The 20,048-nt window shown below is 39.5% G+C and overlaps 2 protein-coding genes across 4 annotated transcripts in view; both read right to left on the bottom strand.

The window, feature by feature from the left end:
* The window catches only part of RGSL1 (regulator of G protein signaling like 1), a 108,789-nt gene extending 106,588 nt beyond the window's left edge, over window positions 1–2,201 (bottom strand). For 2 of the 3 annotated variants that reach the window (XM_040446523.1, XM_040446524.1), the window contains exon 1: window positions 2,134–2,200. In XM_040446523.1, the coding sequence (XP_040302457.1) occupies window positions 2,134–2,146 (13 nt within the window). In that variant the 5' untranslated portion in view covers window positions 2,147–2,200. Of the gene's footprint in view, window positions 1–2,133 lie in introns of all 3 variants that reach the window. The other variant, XM_040446525.1, reaches the window with a different exon arrangement.
* Window positions 2,202–12,879: 10,678 nt separating this feature from the next.
* On the bottom strand, window positions 12,880–14,122 carry LOC121011694 (transmembrane epididymal protein 1-like). Its single transcript, XM_040446297.1, has one exon. It carries the CDS (start codon window positions 14,057–14,059, stop codon window positions 13,286–13,288), a length of 774 nt encoding a protein of 257 aa, XP_040302231.1. The 5' UTR covers window positions 14,060–14,122; the 3' UTR covers window positions 12,880–13,285.
* Between the last annotated feature and the right edge of the window lie 5,926 nt (window positions 14,123–20,048).

The raw sequence follows: 20,048 nt of genomic DNA, 5'->3' as shown, positions 1-20,048 counted from the left end.
CAATCTCAACGTTTTCAAAACTGATCTGATCATTTTGCTTTTTCCTTTATTCCTAATCTCTGTTAACGGAACCACCACTCATCCAAATGTCTAAATCAGAAAGCCGAAAATCATCTTTTTTTTTTCTTTGAGAGAGAGAGAGACAGAGCATGAGCAGGGGAGGGGCAGAGAAAGAGGGAAACATAGAATCTGAAGCAGGCTCCAGGCTCTGAACTGTCAGCACAGAGCCTGATGTAGGGCTTGAACTTACAGACTGCGAGATCATGACCTGAACTGAAGTCAGACCCAGGCACCCCAGAAGCCTGAAAATTATTTTTTTCTGAAAATTTTATTTATTTATTTATTTATTTATTTTAAGAGGGGGAAGAGAGTGTGAGCAGGGAAGGGGTAGGGAGAGAGAGAGAATCCCAAGCAGGCTTTGCATGGTCAGCGGGGAGCTGGGTGTGGGGCCTGAACTCACAAACTGTGAGATCATGACCTGAGTCAACATCAAGAGTTACACACTTAACTAACTGAGCCACCCAGGTGCCCCCTGAAAATCATCTTTGATTCCTCCTTTGCTCTGTTTCTCTCCCTCTCAAACACTCCCATAGGCAATGGAGGACCATGCTATGTGGTCTCTCTTCCTACAGATTTCTAAAATCCATCCTTTCCTCTCCAACTCTACAGACACTGTCTTATTTCAGGCTCCCATCATCTCTCACCTTGACTTTATGGCATCAGTTTCTTATGTGATCTCCCTCAGTTTCCTTTCCAAGCACTTTCCACACACCGGCACCATAATCTTCCAATGTTGTTATTGTTAAAGCCCTTCAAATACTCTTCAGTATCCTAGAGAATATAAGGCTTCACCATATCTGGATTTGGTGTTCTCTGCCAGCATCATCTCCCACTACACCATACCATGCTGCCTTCTATTTGCCAGCCAAAATATTGTGCTTTCCTGCACGTGCTATGTCCTCTCACTTCCAACCTTCTTGTCTTTGTTACCATATTCACAGCACCTGAAATGTCCTCTCAACCTATGTGCTTTGCAAATTGCTAGTCATCCGTCAAGAACTGGTTAACATATAACCTTGGTGAACCAAGCAAATGGTAAAATCAATCACTACCTCCCCTGCACTATTACTTACATCTCCCATTATTATAATTAACCAGTTGCTGTTTTCATTTATTGAAACAGCATTTATTTCATTTATGTATCTGTCTTTCTCAGTAGACTAAGCCCTATGAGAGGAGGAACTTGGTCTTTTCATCTTTCTTCCCCTAGCCAGTAAAAGTGCTTGGATAATGTCTAAGTTCTATAAAAGTTAAATGAATTGTTCTTCCAAGAAATCTTTAATCTTTTGAGTTTTTGTTCAACTGTTTGTTCATCACTGATAAAGACTGGCATGGATTTCTTTCTTTTTTTTTTAATTAGGATCCCAATTCATAGGTTTTTTTAATATGAAATTTATTATCAAATTGGTTTCCATACAACACCCAGTGCTCATCCTAACAGGTGCCCTCCTCAATGGCATGGATTTCTTAATAAGAGTATTGAGACAATCTGAATGCAGGAAAGTGGAGTTTGGCAGAAATTTCCCAAATGATTGTGTCCCATAGCTACACTCACTGTTGGTGACAAGGGGCTTGACTATGACAGGGTTTGCCATTAACAAGACTGTCTTAATGGGGTATAGAAACAAGTCTTTCCATATATTCCCCTTCTTACTTGTTTTGCTTTGTAACTTCCTAATAATTTGGGAAGGCCTTCAACATTCATTCCATACAATAATAATACTAACTTGTGAGCAAAAGGAATAATTGGATAACCCCAAACTTCATGCTAGCCTTCTCCCTGGAGGAGACATGACACATGATGGCCCAATCTGCATTTTTCTTCCTCCTTCTTAGTTGTCTCACTTGTCTTATGAAGGGGGCTCTGTCCTATCCTCAAAGATCAGTTGGCATACAGTGGGGATGGGAGTTGGGGAGGAGAAGAAGAGAAAAGGAAAACAAAGGGCATGAATAACATAAAAGCCATAGGTGGTATCCCTGAATGACTCAGATCTGTTGAGACTGGAAAGGTGAGAGGTTTGCCCTATGTAGGGGGGGCTAAAAGTCTCAGAGACATCCCTTTTAGAGACTTACCAGCATTGCTCATGTTGCCATGCTTTCCCTGCCACTGTGATTAGCAAGGATACAGAACTAGTGCCCAGTCAACAGAACTCCACCCCATATGAACACACAGTGACACCCCCTCTAAGGGGTTCCAGATTCTATCAGGAAGTGCTCTTTTATCTCTGGGCACTCAATCTGAAGATAACACTTTGTTACCTGATCTTCTGGATCTCCTAAATGTACCAGACTTTTCCTGTACCTAGGCTTTTAGTCCATACAGTTTCGTTATCAGTTGTCCAGTTATTGATACTGAGTTTTAGCTGTCTCCTTAACTTGACCTTATGCTTCAGGGAAGCAAGAATCTGTTTCTTTCTTTCTTTCTTTCTTTCTTTCTTTCTTTCTTTCTTTCTTTCTTTCTTTCTTTCTTCTTTCTTTCTTTTTAATGTTTATTTATTTTGTGAGAAGGGGGGGGCGCAGAGAGAGAGGGAGAGAGAATCCCAAGCAGGCTCCATGCTGTCAGCACAAAGCCCAACAAGGCACTTGATCTCACAAATTATGAGATCATGAACTCAGCTGAAATCAAGAGTTGGATGTTTAACCGACAGAGCCACCCAGGCACCCCCTGTTAATTTCTTTCTCTCTTTTTAAAAAATTTTTAATGTTTATTAATTTTTGAGAAAGACAGACAGAGTAAGAGCAGGGGAGGGGCAAAGAGAGGGAGACACAGAATCTGAAACGGGCTCCAGGCTCTGAGCTGTCAGCACAGAGTCTGACGCGGAGCTCACACTCATGAACCATGAGATCATGACCTGAGCCTAAGTCAGATCATGACCTGAGCCTAACTGACTGAGCCACTCGGGTGCCCCTTGTTCATTTCTTTCTTTTTGTTTAATATGAAATTTATTGTCAAATTGGTTTCCATACAACACCCAGTGCTCATCCCAACAGGTGCCCTCCTCAATACCCATCACCCACCCCCCATCAACCCTCAGTTTGTTCTGTTTTTAAGAGTCTCTTATGTTTTGGCTCCCTCCCTCTCTAACCTTTCTTTTTTTTTTTTCTTCCCCTCCCCCATGGTCTTCTGGTAAGTTTCTCAGGATCCACATAAGAGTGAAAACATATGGTATCTCTCTTTCTCTGTATGACTTATTTCACTTAGCATAACACATTTATTTCTAATGTGTCTTTTGGATCTAATATCTTTCTAGAAATTTAACAGTTACTCAGTGAATGTTTAATGACTTATCTTTCAGATAAACTGGCAAATTCAACTTAATATACAAGTGTGTTTTCCACTCCCTTTCCTTCTTCCCAGACAGTTTCTTCTCTGGTTGGCTGTTGGTTATTTTATAATTCATTGGCGTTTAAAGGTATAGAATAAACATTAGTTGAATGCCTTCCATGAGCAAGAAATTAGACTAGGTGTTTATACTTTGTTTTCATTTAATTCTTACCCCTGGAAAATAGAGATTATTACCTCCTTTTTACTGAAAGATAGTTAAGTGAGACACTGAGATTTTACTCTGCCATTTTGATTCAGGAGGCCATGTTGTTTCAAATATGCTAGTAAATTGAACCTACTTTTCACATGAAAAATGCATTTGAGCAGACTTAAAAACAAGCCCTTTGGACTTCCTCACAATGATTTATTTTTCTGTATAATTCCTCCTACTACTTCTTATGTGCATCCTTACATGTCTAATTAGACTTCTTTCCTGCAGATGTTATAAAAGAAGTAGACACTATCTAGATGGAAAGGAGCTACTTAGAAAAAGCCATCTTGTATATCTAATTGTTTACCAGCAGGTTGAAACAAAGCCATTTAATATTTTTCATCAAATCATAGCATATGCAACAACTTGAAATTTTCTGTGACTAATTTTGACCCAAAAGTTTCTAATCCAGATTAGTCCCCCATTCTTCTAGACCAGTGACTCCAGAAAAGACAGAAGCAGGCAAGAGGCAATATGGGAAAGAAGTTATATTTGTCTTTCATTTTAACTCTTTTCAAGATGGTATAATATTTTTCAACTGTAAACTGGGCCAGGCCTATTTATGTGCTATCATGACCAGTTCAAGGAAAAGAGCAGAAACCTTTTTTATCTACATAGAAACAGTCCTAGAAATAAAAAACAATCATTAATGAAAAGAAAGGAGACAGATGAATTTTCTGGAATATTTCCAGTTTACCAAGGTTTAAAATGTTGATTGCAAGTTGGAGCATGAGTTTGTTCACAGAGAACAACTTGTGGTAAAATAAATGTTTAGAATATTTTCATATGGAAATTATATTTTGTTACTCATTTTTTATTGCCTTAAACGGGTTTGGGAATTAAGATCTTGTTCACTTCAAGGATAGGTAACTCATTTTGGGGTAGTCCAGGCTTTGGGTCTGATTGACCACATTTGGATCTTTCTTTGCAATGTCCTAGGATACCTGTAAATTAGCCCAAAGAGGGTCCTGAACGCTGACTGGGGTCAAGAGAGAGTGAATTTAGTAGGGTTTTATGTTGTTTTGTATTGGTCACTCAGTTTCTGACCACTTGTCATATTTGGGTCAATCTTCCTGCCCTGGCAGCAAGAGCATGACACCTGTCCTTGACTCCATCCAGAACTTTTCATCTTGGAGGCATGACTCAAAATCTGAAAGGCAATGAGAGACTATGCATGATGGTGCCTATGGCAACCAGTGCTCAATGGTGGGGTGCCAGCAGTAGTGGCACAGTAGGAATGACCACAAATGCTGAAAGAAGATGCTCTAGTTGAAAATGAGCTTTGATTTAAATGGGAGGTTGTGCATCGCTCCTCATCAGGGAAATACAAATCAAAACCACACTCAGATATCACCTCACGCCAGTCAGAGTGGCCAAAATGAACAAATCAGGAGACTGATAGATGCTGGAGAGGATGTGGAAAAACAGGAACCCTCTTGCACTGTTGGTGGGAATGCAAACCGGTGCAGCCACTCTGGAAAACAGTGTGGCGGTTCCTCAAAAAATTAAAAATAGACCTACCCTATGACCCAGCAGTAGCACTGCTAGGAATTTACCCAAGGGATACAGGAGTACTGATGCATAGGGGCACTTGTACCCCAATGTTTATAGCAGCACTCTCAACAATAGCCAAATTGTGTAAAAAGCCTAAATGTCCATCAACTGATGAATGGATAAAGAAATTGTGGTTTATATACACAATGGAGTACCACGTGGCAATGAGAAGGAATGAAATATGGCCCTTTGTAGCAATGGAGATGGAACTGGAGAGTGTGATGCTAAGTGAAATAAGCCATAGAGAGAAAGACAGATACCATATGTTTTCACTCTTATGTGGATCCTGAGAAACATGGGGGCGGGGAAGGAAAAAAAAAAAAGAGGTTAGAGTGGGAGAGAGCCAAAGCATAAGAGACTCTTAAAAACTGAGAACAAACTGAGGGTTGATGGGGGGTGGGAGGGGGGGAGGGTAGGTGATGGGCATTGAAGAGGGCATCTTTTGGGATGAGCACTGGGTGTTGTATGGAAACCAATTTGACAATAAATTTCATATATTAAAAAATAATAAAATAAAATAAAATAAAAGGGAGGTTGTGCTCACCACCAATGACAAAGTATATGTGAATATCATAATAGTAGCTATGGCAGTGTGGGTATCAGAATGATCCAACCCACAAATTCCTTGTGGTGGCTATTGATCATGGGATCCCTTGGAAAAATGTGTGGGTAGGCCACTATATAAGCTCCATGGTGGCAGGGATTTTTGGCTGTTTTATTCAATGATATATCCCAAACCTTTAAAGCAGTTTCTGTCACATGAAAGTGCTCAGTAAATATTTGTGAAGTGAATGAATTAATATAAATAGGAGTCTAATCAGGTCCTTCATTCAATTTTCAGTCCTGAGTCAGACACAGAAGCTCTTAAATAAAAAGAAAACATTTTACTATTTAGGAAGAACTGTGCAATATTTTTGCAAGAATTTATTGTGAATCTTTTTCCTAATCTTTGCTAAAGAGATGTGCTGCCATTTCCAGGGTAAAGATGCACTGTGGTAAAGGAGACACCCAGAACTTTGGGAAATCATTGCATTCTGGATCTGACCCAACACAAGGCTACTAAATATCACAGCTGATATGTGAACTCAAGTCTATCTAATTCAAATACCAGTATTTCCTATATTTGCCTGATAATAATAATCATCTTGGGGCACTTGTAAAATATATGGACTCCTGAGCCCTACCCAGCCCTTCTAAATCAGAATCATCAGAGGAAGGACCTGATAATGTACAAGTACCCCAGGTGATTCTTATTATCACACAAGTTTGGGAGATATCTAATTCCCTTTCCCTTTGGAAACTGGAAGGTCTTGAAAGGGTCAGGGATCCAAGTCCCATGCAAAAGCCTCTAGCCAGTGATGGTGGCTTTTAGTCTTGCCACTGTTGAAGTGACAACACTCCATTTGGTTGTTAGTGCCTCCAGTAGTCAAGCTCTTCAAGCTGTGGGGAAGATGGTGGGACAGTGATCAGGAGTAGAGAGTGTATTCATACAGCTTCATTGAAGACAAGTCTGAAAGCACACTGTATTAAGGAATGTGGGTAGATATCAGTGTTATATATTGCCATTCTTTTAAGAAGAGACCTAAAAGATTTTTTTTTTTTTTTTTGGCCTAGGTTGTGATAGCTCTTTTCCGAAGGAGGTGATAAGCTAAGGCATAACTTGAGATTAGCAAGCTATGTAGAGCTTCACCCTGAACTCTCTTAAGGTGTGTGTGTGTGTGTGTGTGTGTGTGTGTGTGTGTGTGTGTGTTATGCTAACAAATGAGGTCATTGATAATTGATTGAAGAAATATTGTAGGCTACCAACTCCTCTTGGAACACATAAAACATCAAGACATAATTACTTTCTTCACTTTAAAATCAAAATCACTTTAAAAAATAGTATCTGGGGGGCGCCTGGGTGGCGCAGTCGGTTAAGTGACCGACTTTAGCCAGGTCACGATCTCACGGTCCGTGAGTTCGAGCCCCGCGTCAGGCTCTGGGCTGATGGCTCAGAGCCTGGAGCCTGTTTCCGATTCTGTGTCTCCCTCTCTCTCTGCCCCTCCCCCGTTCATGCTCTGTCTCTGTCTGTCCCATAAATAAATAAAAACGTTGAAAAAAAAATTAAAAAAAATAGTATCTGGTCTTTACATATATTAAAGAAAGCATAACACCTTTTCAAGTGTAAATTACATATTATTGGTAGCTCATTATTAATATTCCTTCCAACTTCCCAAGTTCTTTTATGGGACAACAGGGTTTTTTAGATATAACGTGTTTCCCAACAATCCTAGAATTTTCAAGTCTTTTAACCCTCTCTAGGGTATGACCCTGAATGACTCCTCTCAGTAGCTTTTGGCTAAATTATTAGGGTTTATAGAGGTGATGGTCTTCCATCTTAATATTCATTTCCTATGAAAAGAGAACCAGAGAAATGGAAGAATTGTTTAATCAGATAACCAAGTGCCTTACAGCTTTTCAGAGAAAGTGAAGTCAAGGCTCTTGTAGGCTGTTGTTTTAAGTGGACAGAATGTCTAGGAGATGTTGCTTGTCAAAATAATATCAAATAGTTTCCAAAACTCTTGGAAGCTAAGTTTAGCAATGCAAAAGTCACAAGGTTGCAGAGGATGGGATCATTTGGAAAGGGACTTAGAAAGGTTATTAAACAAATATAAAATTGGATAGCAATGAATTGAAATAGTGGCAATCTGTTCTCTCAAACTGGCATCCTATTTTAACAGTGGAAAAATAAATCAACAATAATAAGGATTTAGATTAACTTGGCTGAAAGGAAATGGCACAGAGGAAGTGGTACTCTACATCCAACTCATCTTTGTACCTATAGTGCCTGGCACTAGTAGATGTTTGATAATGTTTTTTCAGTTCAGCTGAGAAATGGATGTGAAGGCAATATGGGAAGCTTTAAGTCCTGCACAAATATAAAAACCTAAAAATTGTCTGATTGAGGAACTGGGACACTGAAAGAGAGTAAGGGAGAGACAGAGCAAATAACATAGAGTCATTGTCCAAGTGTTAAATTATGAAATCTTTCGATATATTATTGACAAATAATAACTTCTCCTAGGCATAACTGTGCCTTCTGATTCAGAACTTCATGTTTGTTATTGATTCTGGTTAGCTACCTAAGGAAAAGATACAGATGTAGAATTTATGCCTTATCCCTAATTGTGATCATCTTTGCTGATATAATAGATTCCAATCAAAGACTTCAGAATGGTGGTCAATGCAATACATAAAATTTTAAAGTCAAGGGAGGTGCAATTTCATCCTGTGTAAAGGGTTTAAAATTCTATTAGTATGTATTAGGTCTTGGTGACATTATATTACCATAATACAGAAAGAGAATAAATACTGGAAATAACCCATTTAACAATTAACACTTTCCACTAAATAATCCATTTAACAATTGATTTTAAGGAAAGATACTGAGTTATAAGAAGTGCAATCTTTTGTGACTGGTGATTAGTTAAATCCTCACTACAGGTTTAAAAAAAATAAACCTCATGGATGTGATCACACAAAGGACTCTGTCCTACAGTTCTAGGGTTGGCCTTAGTTCCTATTGGTCCTATATTCTTTGACCTAAAATATGTATTAAAATTCTGAGTTTCGGACAGAGAAGCCTCAATAAGTTGGTGATGGTAATTTTACTTATTTTGGTTGAGTGGGTAAATTTAAATTTTTATTTAATTTAATAAATTTAATTCTTATTTCATAATATGAAATGTCTAAGGAGTTTTATTTATTTTTTTTTAATTTTTTTTCAACGTTTTTTATTTATTTTTGGGACAGAGAGAGACAGAGCATGAATGGGGGAGGGGCAGAGAGAGAGGGAGACACAGAATCAGAAACAGGCTCCAGGCTCTGAGCCATCAGCCCAGAGCTCGACGTGGGGCTCGAACTCACGGACCGCGAGATCGTGACCTGGCTGAAGTCGGACGCTTAACCGACTGCGCCACCCAGGCGCCCCTAAGGAGTTTTAACTAAAAAATGTGGAAATGGTATCTGTTTAGGAAATTTTTATTTACCAACTACCAAATGATTTCATTGAAAGATAATGAACAATGATAGCAATTTTAAATAATATTATTATATTTATAAACAATTTTGTCATCTAAAAATTTAATAATTAGTATATTAAATGTATACTATAATATATTGAATACTGGTTACAATATAAATAATTGCAAGTATTTTTGTTGTTTTGGCAAAACATTCCCCTTCAATTAGTAAGAGTCCATTAATAATACTCTGCCTTCTGGGGCGCCTGGGTGGCGCAGTCAGTCGAGCGTCCGACTTCAGCCAGGTCGCGATCTCGCGGTCCGTGAGTTCGAGCCCCGCATCAGGCTCTGGGCTGATGGCTCAGAGCCTGGAGCCTGTTTCCGATTCTGTGTCTCCCTCTCTCTCTGCTCCTCCCCCGTTCATGCTCTGTCTCTCTCTGTCCCCAAAAAAATAAAAAAATAAATAATAATACTCTGCCTTCAAAGTGAAAAGTAATTATTGGGTAGCTCAGCTGTCAAGTGTCTGACTTTGGCTCAGGTCATGATCTCACAGCTTGTGAGTTCAAGCCCTGCATTGGGCTCTGTGCTGCCAGCTCAGAGCCTGGAGCCTGCTTCAGATTCTGTGTGTCTTCATCTCCCGGCCCCTCCCCTGCTCATGCTCTGTCTCTCTCTCTCTCTCTCTCTGTCTCTCTCTCTCTCTCAAAAATAAATAAACATCAAAAAACTTTTTTAAAGAGAAGTAAATTATTAAACTTTCCAAAAAACAATTTTGTATGACTCTTCCTTAGCCACCCGCTCTAGGGGGCAGGAGGTTGGTAGTTTTTTCTGTTATCACTGGTCTATGAAATCCCATAACTGCACTGCTAAGCTTGTGTTTGCTGAGCTTTGGAGTCTGAGCACAAGAACATACAAGACCTCAGAATTCCTGCCTGAACTCATCTAACAAACTCCTACTTATCCATCAAAACCCAGATCAGAATTAAACCAACATTTCATCTATGCTACACCTCTACTACATACTTTATTTACTCATTTGCTAATTATTTATGGCATGCCTAATATGTGATGAGCTAAACAAGAGCATTTTGACTATTTTTATAAAGTTTCTAAAAAGCCATTTCAACTCAAAGGGCGTTGTGACACTGTTTTGTTTTGAGATATACACACACACAAATACACATACACAGACACACACACATACACATACATATATGCATATAGATAGATAGATAGATAGATAGATAGATAGATAGATGTATGGATATCTATCCATACATGTATATATCTATATAACTTACGCATCTATGTACCTATGTTTCCATGTATCTATCTACATATAACCTATATCTACTGATTGAATTCTATGCTTATTCATGTCTACATATCTAAGGTTAACAAGAACAAACAGATCTTCATTATGTTTACTGGGTGCCTCGACAGACACTTGCTTATGTATTATTCTGCCCTGCTCTTCATCACTTCATTTCTTATAAATCTATACTTAAATACTGAATGGAGAGCATTTGCCTTTCCAGGCTCATGTAAAGATGATGTCCTCTGGTGGATGGTGGTGAAGATCACACCTTTAACTATACAGCTCTGGGTTGTTTTTTTGTTTGTTTTCTAAATTTATCTTCAGTTGGTCTTACATCCCAAAGTGATTAGGATTACTGTCAGAGTACTCATACCTACTGTGATGTGAAGAATACAGAAAGATCCTTTCATCCAACCAGGCCTGTCCATTCCACCATTATATTAGGCCTCAGTAATAATCTTTTGTGGCTTTGTAGGACCCTGTTAATATTTATTATTTTACCTCAAAAATACATATTGTGAGACATAATAATATTTGGAGGCATTAATTTACTTCCAGAGATTAGTTCATCAGTGTCTAACAGGACCTCAAAAGAAAGTACTCAGAAATGGACAGATCTGTCGACATGTGGCTTTGATATCTCTTCAACTTTTACCTTTGCAGAGAGACAATATCCTAAAATATTAATATTTTGGCTTTTTTTGTAAAAAACAGTTATTTACAATAACTTTACCCCCAATTAATGAAAGACTGCCTCAAGATGAGGTTGGGTTATAATTGCAAAAAAGAAGAGTCAATTTTTAGGTTAAAAACATCCAAATTATGCCCTTAATACAAAAATAGGAGGCCTGAATGAATTACAAAACAGAATTTTGCCATATCACTAGGAAAGAGTGTAGAGGAAAAACAGATTCCCTACCTTCCCAATCTCAGGACACTAGAGGAGGTTCAACTAGGCTTTAGGAAGGAGGGACTGCAAAGCTAGGCAAGGCCTGAAAAATACCCAAGTTGTGGGGGAGAAACAAGGGGATGGGACCCAGAGGTGACAACCAGGAACAGGGCAGAACCTACAGAGAAAACTGCATACCTCCACTGGTCACCAAAACCAAGGAGAGGCACAGAAGCTAAACTAATGCCTGATAAATATTTTATTCCACCCCAGGGACCACTGCTTATTTCCAATGGAGAGCAGCATTGTTACCTGATCAAATACCCCACTGGCACAAGGTGTAAGCCTTCCACAGAGAGCTGCCTGCTGGTCACATGCATGCCATGGCACATTCGGAGACATTGCCGACCCCCATCAAAATGACACTGGGAAGCACCTCCCCCTTTGCAGCAACTCAGAATGCTCACAAGCCCCCCAAACCATAGAGTAGAGAACCTTCATGACCAGACAATAATTCATCCCTGCTACACTTTAACGCTTGAGCAAGAAAATTAACAAGAGTAAGGCCAGAACCAAAGAAAGATGGGTATGTCTAGTTTTCCTAGGAACCAGAAAAAGAAAAGGGAAACTAGAAGGATGATGACCCCCTAGAACCCCTGCCTCAGCCTCACTCTGTCCTAAGCCTGGATATTATAGCCATGACCAAGAGTAAGGGAAGCTTGACATATTCTTCGTATCCTGGGGTGGCAGGGAAAGAAGCATAACGGGTGGCATAAAGACATTCTTTTGCAAGTTGCCAACAATTTAACTTTACTACTCAGAATTCGACCTCCCTTGACACTCAGATATAGCATTATGTGACATAGCTAAATGTCTGGCTACCTTGAGCCAGTTTTTAACCCTTTGAGGTTTTAGATTATCATCTATGAACCTACATGATAAGACAGTTGTGAGGATCAAAAAGAAAATTTCATGGAATAAATAAGCCATTGAATTCTCCTACATGTAAGAACCAGAAAGGATTGGCTCCAGGTGAGTCTGCTACTTGGAAATTGATTGAGGTGTGTACAGAGCAATGGGCTGATTGCTGATCTACCCAGGGAGAAGAATCTGACAGACTCTACACTTGGGGAGACCGATCGATAAATTCCGGAAGCACATGAGTCCTTTTGAGACCTCACTCTGTGCAAGGTGTTGCTCTGTTCTGATAGACCCTGCAGAAGAAATTGCCTTCAAGGATTGTGGTGGTGTTACCATGGCATCACATATGTCCAAACTCCTCAAAATGCATACATTAAATATGTATGATTGTTTTTATATTAAGTATATCTCATTAAAGCTGAAAATAAAGGATTTCTTTGATAAATCATAACCTAAGGAAAGAATTAAACAATAGTTCTCTGAGTTATTTTTAGTGAAAATAACAGTTTAGATTTAGTATGGGTATTGAAGAGAGAAAGGGTGAGGAGGTAGTTATTATCATGGGTAAATTATTATGATGTACTAAATGTAACTAGGGCTCAGTATGCTATGGGGTGGGTGAGGATATTTATAAAGACCCAAAGACAGGATATAGTACATTTATTTTCATGCTCTCCTGGGAGGGATGTGAAGAATACAGAGAGGAGCAAGGCAAGCAGAATGCCTTGGTTGGAGTTGAGGAGAGAGTAGGGAGGTGGGGGAAATAGTTGGGAAGCTGAGAATGAAGGTCATAGTCACATATCTCTTGTGTTTCATTTGCCTTGCCTCTGCACCCTGCTCAGCAAATGAGACTAAGAAAAGCCAGAAGGGGTGAAGGGTATGCCCATCCCAGCAGAGTCTGTTGCCTCAGTCATCTTCTCTGACATCTGCACTTCCCACAACTTCTCTTCCAGGTATTCCAGAATGTGCAGGTGACAGAAACCATTCCTGGCTTACCCAGGTTCAAACATCAACAAATGTAACAATACCACAAAAAAGAGAAGCCATAGACCCAGATCATCAAAATGGCAATGGAAGCCACATGCCAGCAGAAGAAGGTGGTGACAAATATAATGTTGTTTTTGTCATCATCCATCCATTTATAGCCAGAAATTGGTTTGTACAGCATAAAGCCTATCTGAATCAGCCAAGAGCCTGTCATCATATAAAAAAAGGCCTTCATCACCCAGAGTTGCAGCACATCAGGGGCCCACAGCTCTGTGATCACCACCAACGCCAGCAGGAATATGGCCTGAGTGAGCAGGATGTGAGACTGCAGCTCCACACCTTCTGAGTCCTGCATGTGAGACACCATCAGAGGCAGAAACAGAAACATGCCCAGGGCTTGGGCACCTTGCTCCAGAGCAACACACCTCTGGGGCAGCACGTTCTGGTTCACCACATCTACACACCCGCTCAGGAAGAAGGTAATATATAGAGTGAGATGCTGCCACTGTTTGCGGTACAAAAAGTTTCTCTGATGATATATCTTGCTGATGAGTACAAACTGTCCATGTATGTTATGCAGCTCTTGAGCTACTAAAATGCAGGCACTTAATATCTTCACCAGCCCAACATAGTGTATTTGTCTCAGCCTTGCCCATCTTCCTTTGCTCCAGGGATGGCGTGGCAGATACTGGACAGGGTAGTTGCATATCAGGGCCCTGGAGACTAGTCGTGCATGATAAAGTCCATAGAAGAAGAGAGACAGTCCGGGGTACAAATGACCTTCAAAGCCTCCCATGGGACTGAAGGTAGGTCTGACCAAAAGCAGAGACAACCAGCTCAGAAATGGTCACCTCAGGTTCTAGAGTGTGGAGGGAGCTTCCTGAAGTCTACTTATATCCTCTCTCCAGCTCATTGCATCTACATACAGAGGGGAAATGGTTTTGGAGGAAACCCAAATTTCCAGTGGGGTGGGTGTCATGGTTTCCGTTCTGGTCTTCTGCTCTGGTTCATTGACAGCTAACCATCCATTGCCAATGAAATAAGCATATTCGCCATCACAATGCCTGGGCATCTGCAGTTCTTGGAGATTATGCTAAAGGCCCCCCTTGCCTCTCTTACTTGTCCTTGACGTTCCTTACTTCCCTCTCAAAGTCACAGAACATAAGAAAGAACTGAGAGAAAGCATGGAGAATACACAATGTCTGGCATATCTCTTAAGACTCCTCGCATATAATCTCATATAATTACTAGGTATAAATAAATGTATTCTCCCGGGCATAAACAGTCTTAAGAGTCACAAGTAAACCTACACAATATCCAACTACTCTGATGTTATTTGAGGATTACCAGAATGATATTCACTCCTGAGAATCTCCTGCTGATCTCCAGATCAGAAATGACATGCCACCACCTGAGATTCTTTCCTTTGGGCTGAAGCAATGTTTTTCCAAGTTAAAATGCAGGTGAATAGGTTCTACTCAGAGGTACTGATTCTGAATTTCTTGGGGGTGGTGTCTTGTAATAAGCATTCCAAGAAACGTTCCCAGGTAGTTCTTAGGCACACTAAATTTTGAGGATCACTGAGTAAAATGTAGGTACTGGTAAGAAAGAAGATCTTATTGAGGTGCCTGGCTGGCTCAGTCAGTTAGTGTCTGACTTCAGGTCAGGTCATGATCTCACAATTCACGTGTTCGACCCCAGCAACAGGCTCTGTGCTGACAGCTCAGAGCCTGGACCCTGCTTCAGATTCTGTGTGCTTCTCTCTCTCATTTTGTCCCTCTCCAGCTTGTGCTTTGTCTCTCTCTGTCTCTCAAAAATAAATAAACATTAAAAGTTTTTTTAAAAAAAGAAAGAAGATCCTATTAAGCTAGTAACCTTAGTGTGAATTAGCCATCAAATATTTTCTCTCATGAAATAAGCATTTAGTTAGAATGTAATGGTCATATTACCCTTCATGACAGTCAATCAAGTACAAGAATGTCTCAAGTTAAATTTGTGTCATATTGCTTCTATATATTTTCATTTTGGTTTATTTATTGGTAAATTCTCTTTTGTTCCTACTATCAGTGGATCTTCCATTTTATTTTATCAGTTTTACAAATATAAAAAACTATAATTTTATATTGATCTTCATATTAATCGTCTTGTTGCATGTAGCTACTGCTCTTACTAATTTTCAAATGATTTTATATAATCATGTTATCTTCAGTAATGAAAAAATAATCTTCTCTTATATATACTTTTGTCTTTTCTAATTGCCTTTTCCAATTGCATTAGCATGATAAAATTCTATTGTTGTTTTAACTATGAAATCTCCTGGGAAGTGTCTCCTCAAGCCCTGGGGGTTTAGTGGGAGCTATCATTTTCTGATAAATCCTGCTTTCCCAGTCACAGATCAGACAAGGGACGAGCACTTAATCCAGTGAGGCTAATCTAAACCCTTCAGCAAAAATTTTTTTAATCAAAGAAAACAGCTCTCAGATCTTTCATAGATTATATCAATTCTGTTCACAGCTGAACTAATTAGCATATTTGAATTTTATTTCCTTCTCCATGGATCCAATAACATATTACTTATCTGTTGCTGTGTAACAATTTAACACAATTTAATTTAGTGGCTTAAAACATCATGCATTCATTTAAGTTTCTGGGGTCAGGATGCAAGACAGATCTCTATGGGACCTCTGCTCACGAGTCTCACAAGGTACAGTCATGGTGACAGCCAGGCTGCACTTCATGCTGAAGCTGAGTCCTCTTCCAAGTTCACATGGTTGTAGCAGAATTCCATAGGACTGAGGTCCCATTTGCTTGCTAGTTATCATTTCACATGTACCAGATAGACAAAAATGAGCTTGACAACAGTCTGACAATGTGAAATAAATAGAATGATTAATACATTGCTAGTGGAAATGTAAATGATACACTTTGTTAAAGAATTTGATGTGGCATTATGTAGTAAAGTTGAAGATACATATCCTTACTTGTATAAACTGTGCAGTAACTCTCATACATGCATAAAAGGATCATATTTAGGAATCTCCATAACAGCACTGTCTATAACTGGCAGAGAGAAGGAGGAATAATCAAAATGTCTTTCAACATTAAAATGTAGAGATAAACTTTTTTTATAAAATGAAAATGATAGAGAAGTAAAAGTGAAAAATGAAAAATACAGCTATAGTCAACAACATTTTGATAGTTAATTTTATGTGACAACTTGACTGGGCCACAGGGTGCCCAGGTTAAATATTATTTCTGGGTGTGTCTATGAGATTAACATTTGAATTTAGTAAAGTAGATTATCCACCCCAATGTGGGTGGCCTCATGAAATCTGTTGAGAACCTCAATAGAACAAAAGGTAGAGGAAGATGGAATTCATCCCTTTTTCTTCCTGCCTGTATACTGGACTGGGACATAGGTCTTCTTTTGCTCATGTACTGGGGCTTATACCATCAGTTCCCTTGGCTCTCAAGTCTGTAGACTCTGACTGGAATTATACTACAAGGTCTCTAACCTAGACACAGTGAATGTGGGATTTCTGTGCCTCCATAATCACATGAGCCATTTCCTCATGATCAATCTCCTTTATATGTATACATCTATCGGTTCTACTTCTCTCGGGAACTCTGACTGATACCAATGTGGAACTTCAAAAATATAATTTTATATGAAAAAAGAATGTCACAAAAGAATATATACTGTATGCATATATATACTATATGTATATACACGTGTGTGTGTGTGTGTATATATATATAGTTCAAAAACACACAAAACTAAACAATGTGAACACATATGTGGAACGTAAATCAAATTCAGGAAAATGTTTACCCCCCAGAGGGGAAGAATAGGATAGATTTGAGAGAGACGCAGAGGCATGGAAAATAACAATGGTTTTCTGTTCTTATAGTTGGTGGGGACCACAGGAGTGTTGATTGTATCCCAACTCTGTAGAGTTTACATGTAGTCTATAAATGTTATTTTTTATCTACTGAATATTAATTTTTTTATTTGAAAGAGAGAGAATGAGTGGAGGGGGAGGGGCAGAGGAAGAGAGAGACAGAGACAGAGACAGAGACAGAGAGAGAGAGAATCTCAAGCAGGCTCCATATGGAGGCTGACACGGGGCTTGATCCCACCAGCCTGGGATCATGACCTGAGCTGCAATCAAGAGTCAGATGCTCAACTGACTGAGCTACCCAGGTGCCCCAATATTAATTTGCTTTTACAGAAGTAAGAAGACTAAGTAGAAGTGCTGTGTAGGTGCTGTGTAGAATTGATGTCTATTAAGTCCACTTTAGGGTGAGACGGTGGGAAGACAGCTGTTTGCAATAGGCCTCTCCAAATGCCAAAATGAGTTTTTCTCTAGGACATCAACACTTATATGTATCATTCTACAACTGGCTGTTTTTCACTTAGTCATGGAATGTGTTGGAGGCAGAGCTATTTTGTTATATGATAGCACTATTGATTCCATTTAATATTATCATATTTATCTAGCCCCATAGTGTTGGACATGTTGGTCTAGCTGATTTATTTTTTAATAATAAATTCTGATTAAATATTCTTCTTTAGAGTACATAACCATAAACAGCATTTCTGAGTCACAGACTATTTTTTTTTTTAATTTAATAGTTAATTAATGAATCTCCCTTGTGGTCATACCAATTTTCAGTCACCCCTACAATATATTAATCAACAAGTTCTCTGCATTATTTATCCCCACCTACTGCCCTTGCCCAAGCATCACCAACTCTGCATTGTTGCAACATCTCTTAACTGAGTTCTAATCCTCATCTATTCCTGTCCCCATTGCAGCCACAGTGAGCTTTGGGAATAGAGAGCAAATAATGCCACTGGCTAATTTAAATTCTCCAGTAGCACCCCATTGATTTATGGATAAAATCCATGCCCTTAAGAATAAGCTTGAAGGTGCCTCTTACTTTGGTCTGGCCTCATTTCCAGTCCCTCCTCACATGTACCATTGTCTCCAGGCATGGAGACTGGAACAGAAGCTTCCAGTTCAGTCTTGAATGGTCTTCCTGTTCCACATTTTTTTTCTATCCAGGAAACTCCTCCTTTCTCCTTTAAATCTCCACTCAAGTACTGTCTCTCCTCCCAACTAGGAAAGAAATCTCTCTATGCAACTTATACACATCTCTATAGTTACGCTTATACACATACACTTATGCACATCTCTACAGTCACATGGTTTTACCACTCTTTATTTACTGAGAAGTATTTGAAGTTGGAGACCATGCTCTGTCTTCTTTGTCTCTTTAGAATCTAGCCCCACACCTGGAGGTGCTCAGTGTTTGATAAATGAATAAATGAGTGAACTATCATATGAACACATGGTCTCTACCATAAAATGTTCTATAATCTAGTTATAAAGACAGAGTAGAAACATACAAATGACACAAAGTCGCTAATTCTAAGAGCTAAATGTCGAATAAGTGAAACAAATGTCCAGAACTATTTAATTAGAGGAAAGAGTTCACTCCTGCTGTCGAAGTCAAGACAAATACAATCATTCACAATGAACAGCTGGAAAGACTAACATATATAAGTTCAAATTTTATCTTCCAACTCCTTTGTCCTTGGATGAAAAGGGTGTGGAGGACTTGGCTAATTGTAACACAAATATTTACTCTCTTGGCGGGCAATATTGCCCCTATGGAGAGCACATGGTGTAAACCAATGGCAGAGTGTAATCCCAGAAAAGAGCTTAGTAATGCAGAACACAGCTCATATTCAAAGAATGTCTGTCTTTCAGTGATAGGTGTTGAGGGTTCATTAGTGAGGGGTAGACCAGATGGTCTCAAAGAGTCTACCAGGTTCTGCATGTGTGGCTGTCAGAGCCCACATATTTCATGGTGAAAATCCTGGTATAGTAATTAGGAAAGTCATGTGCTATTAGAGGGATGTAAGTGAAAATTTCTCTCCTCTTACTCCTCTCCAGCCAATAACAGAGGGACAATTATATGGAAGATGAATGTGTCATCTAACAGGATGAAAGGAATGGGCATACCCTATTGGTTGGGAGACTTATGGCCAAAAATAAGTGGAATGTAAATCAGGTCCCTCTGTTTGCCCAAATGTGGCAGAAGCAAGTAGTTTCCCCTATTGAGCCAGATATACCACTGATGGGGCAGACAGCTAGGATGGGAAAGGAGCAAGTGCCAAACTCATTAACTGATGTCTCATAGCCTACAAACAAGGCCTCCACCAGAGGCAACCCTCCTGGTACTACTGTAGATACTTGGCTACCCCTAAGAGAGGGTCTGGTGGGCACAAGTCCCAAGAGTAAGGTATGAATCTTGCTGGTCATCATAATCATCTCAGAAATTTAAAAAAAAATAGAGTACTAAATTTGTACCCTGACCTTACTAAATAAAGTCTCTCGGTGGGAAGCCTAGGAATCTGCATTTTGAATTATAACCACCGCCCCCCTCTCCTGTCCCGCCACTGGTGATTCCAAGTCAGGCCATCTTTCCTGAGGCTTGGAAACCATTGCTTTAGACTAGAAAACACCATCCTGGTTATTAGGCTACACTTGGGCTCCATCTTCCTGCTTTCACAAACCCACAGATTTACCCAGGAGTATGGGGTGACATCTTTATAAAGGCAGAACCCAGCAATATTTATCAAGAGAGGCTGTCATGCAGAAGGAAGAGAGGGAGGGCAGAGGTGGGAAGAGGCTAAATGAAAGATGGGTAGGGGAGGGAGAGGGAAGGGGAGGTGGAGGACAGAAAGAAAAATGGAGAAAACTGAAAGAGACATG

The sequence above is a fragment of the Herpailurus yagouaroundi genome, unplaced genomic scaffold (genome assembly GCF_014898765.1).
Source record: "Herpailurus yagouaroundi ecotype Mexico unplaced genomic scaffold, PumYag 195, whole genome shotgun sequence".
In the NCBI taxonomy this organism is placed as follows: domain Eukaryota; kingdom Metazoa; phylum Chordata; class Mammalia; order Carnivora; family Felidae; genus Herpailurus; species Herpailurus yagouaroundi.
Note: the sequence above shows the minus strand (reverse complement) of the source record. Positions and strands in the feature narration are given on the sequence as shown.

Coding starts and splice junctions, on each gene's coding strand:
- LOC121011694 (XM_040446297.1), bottom strand. CDS start 14,059: ATGGGAGGCTTTGAAGGTCATTTGTACCCCGGACTGTCTCTCTTCTTC.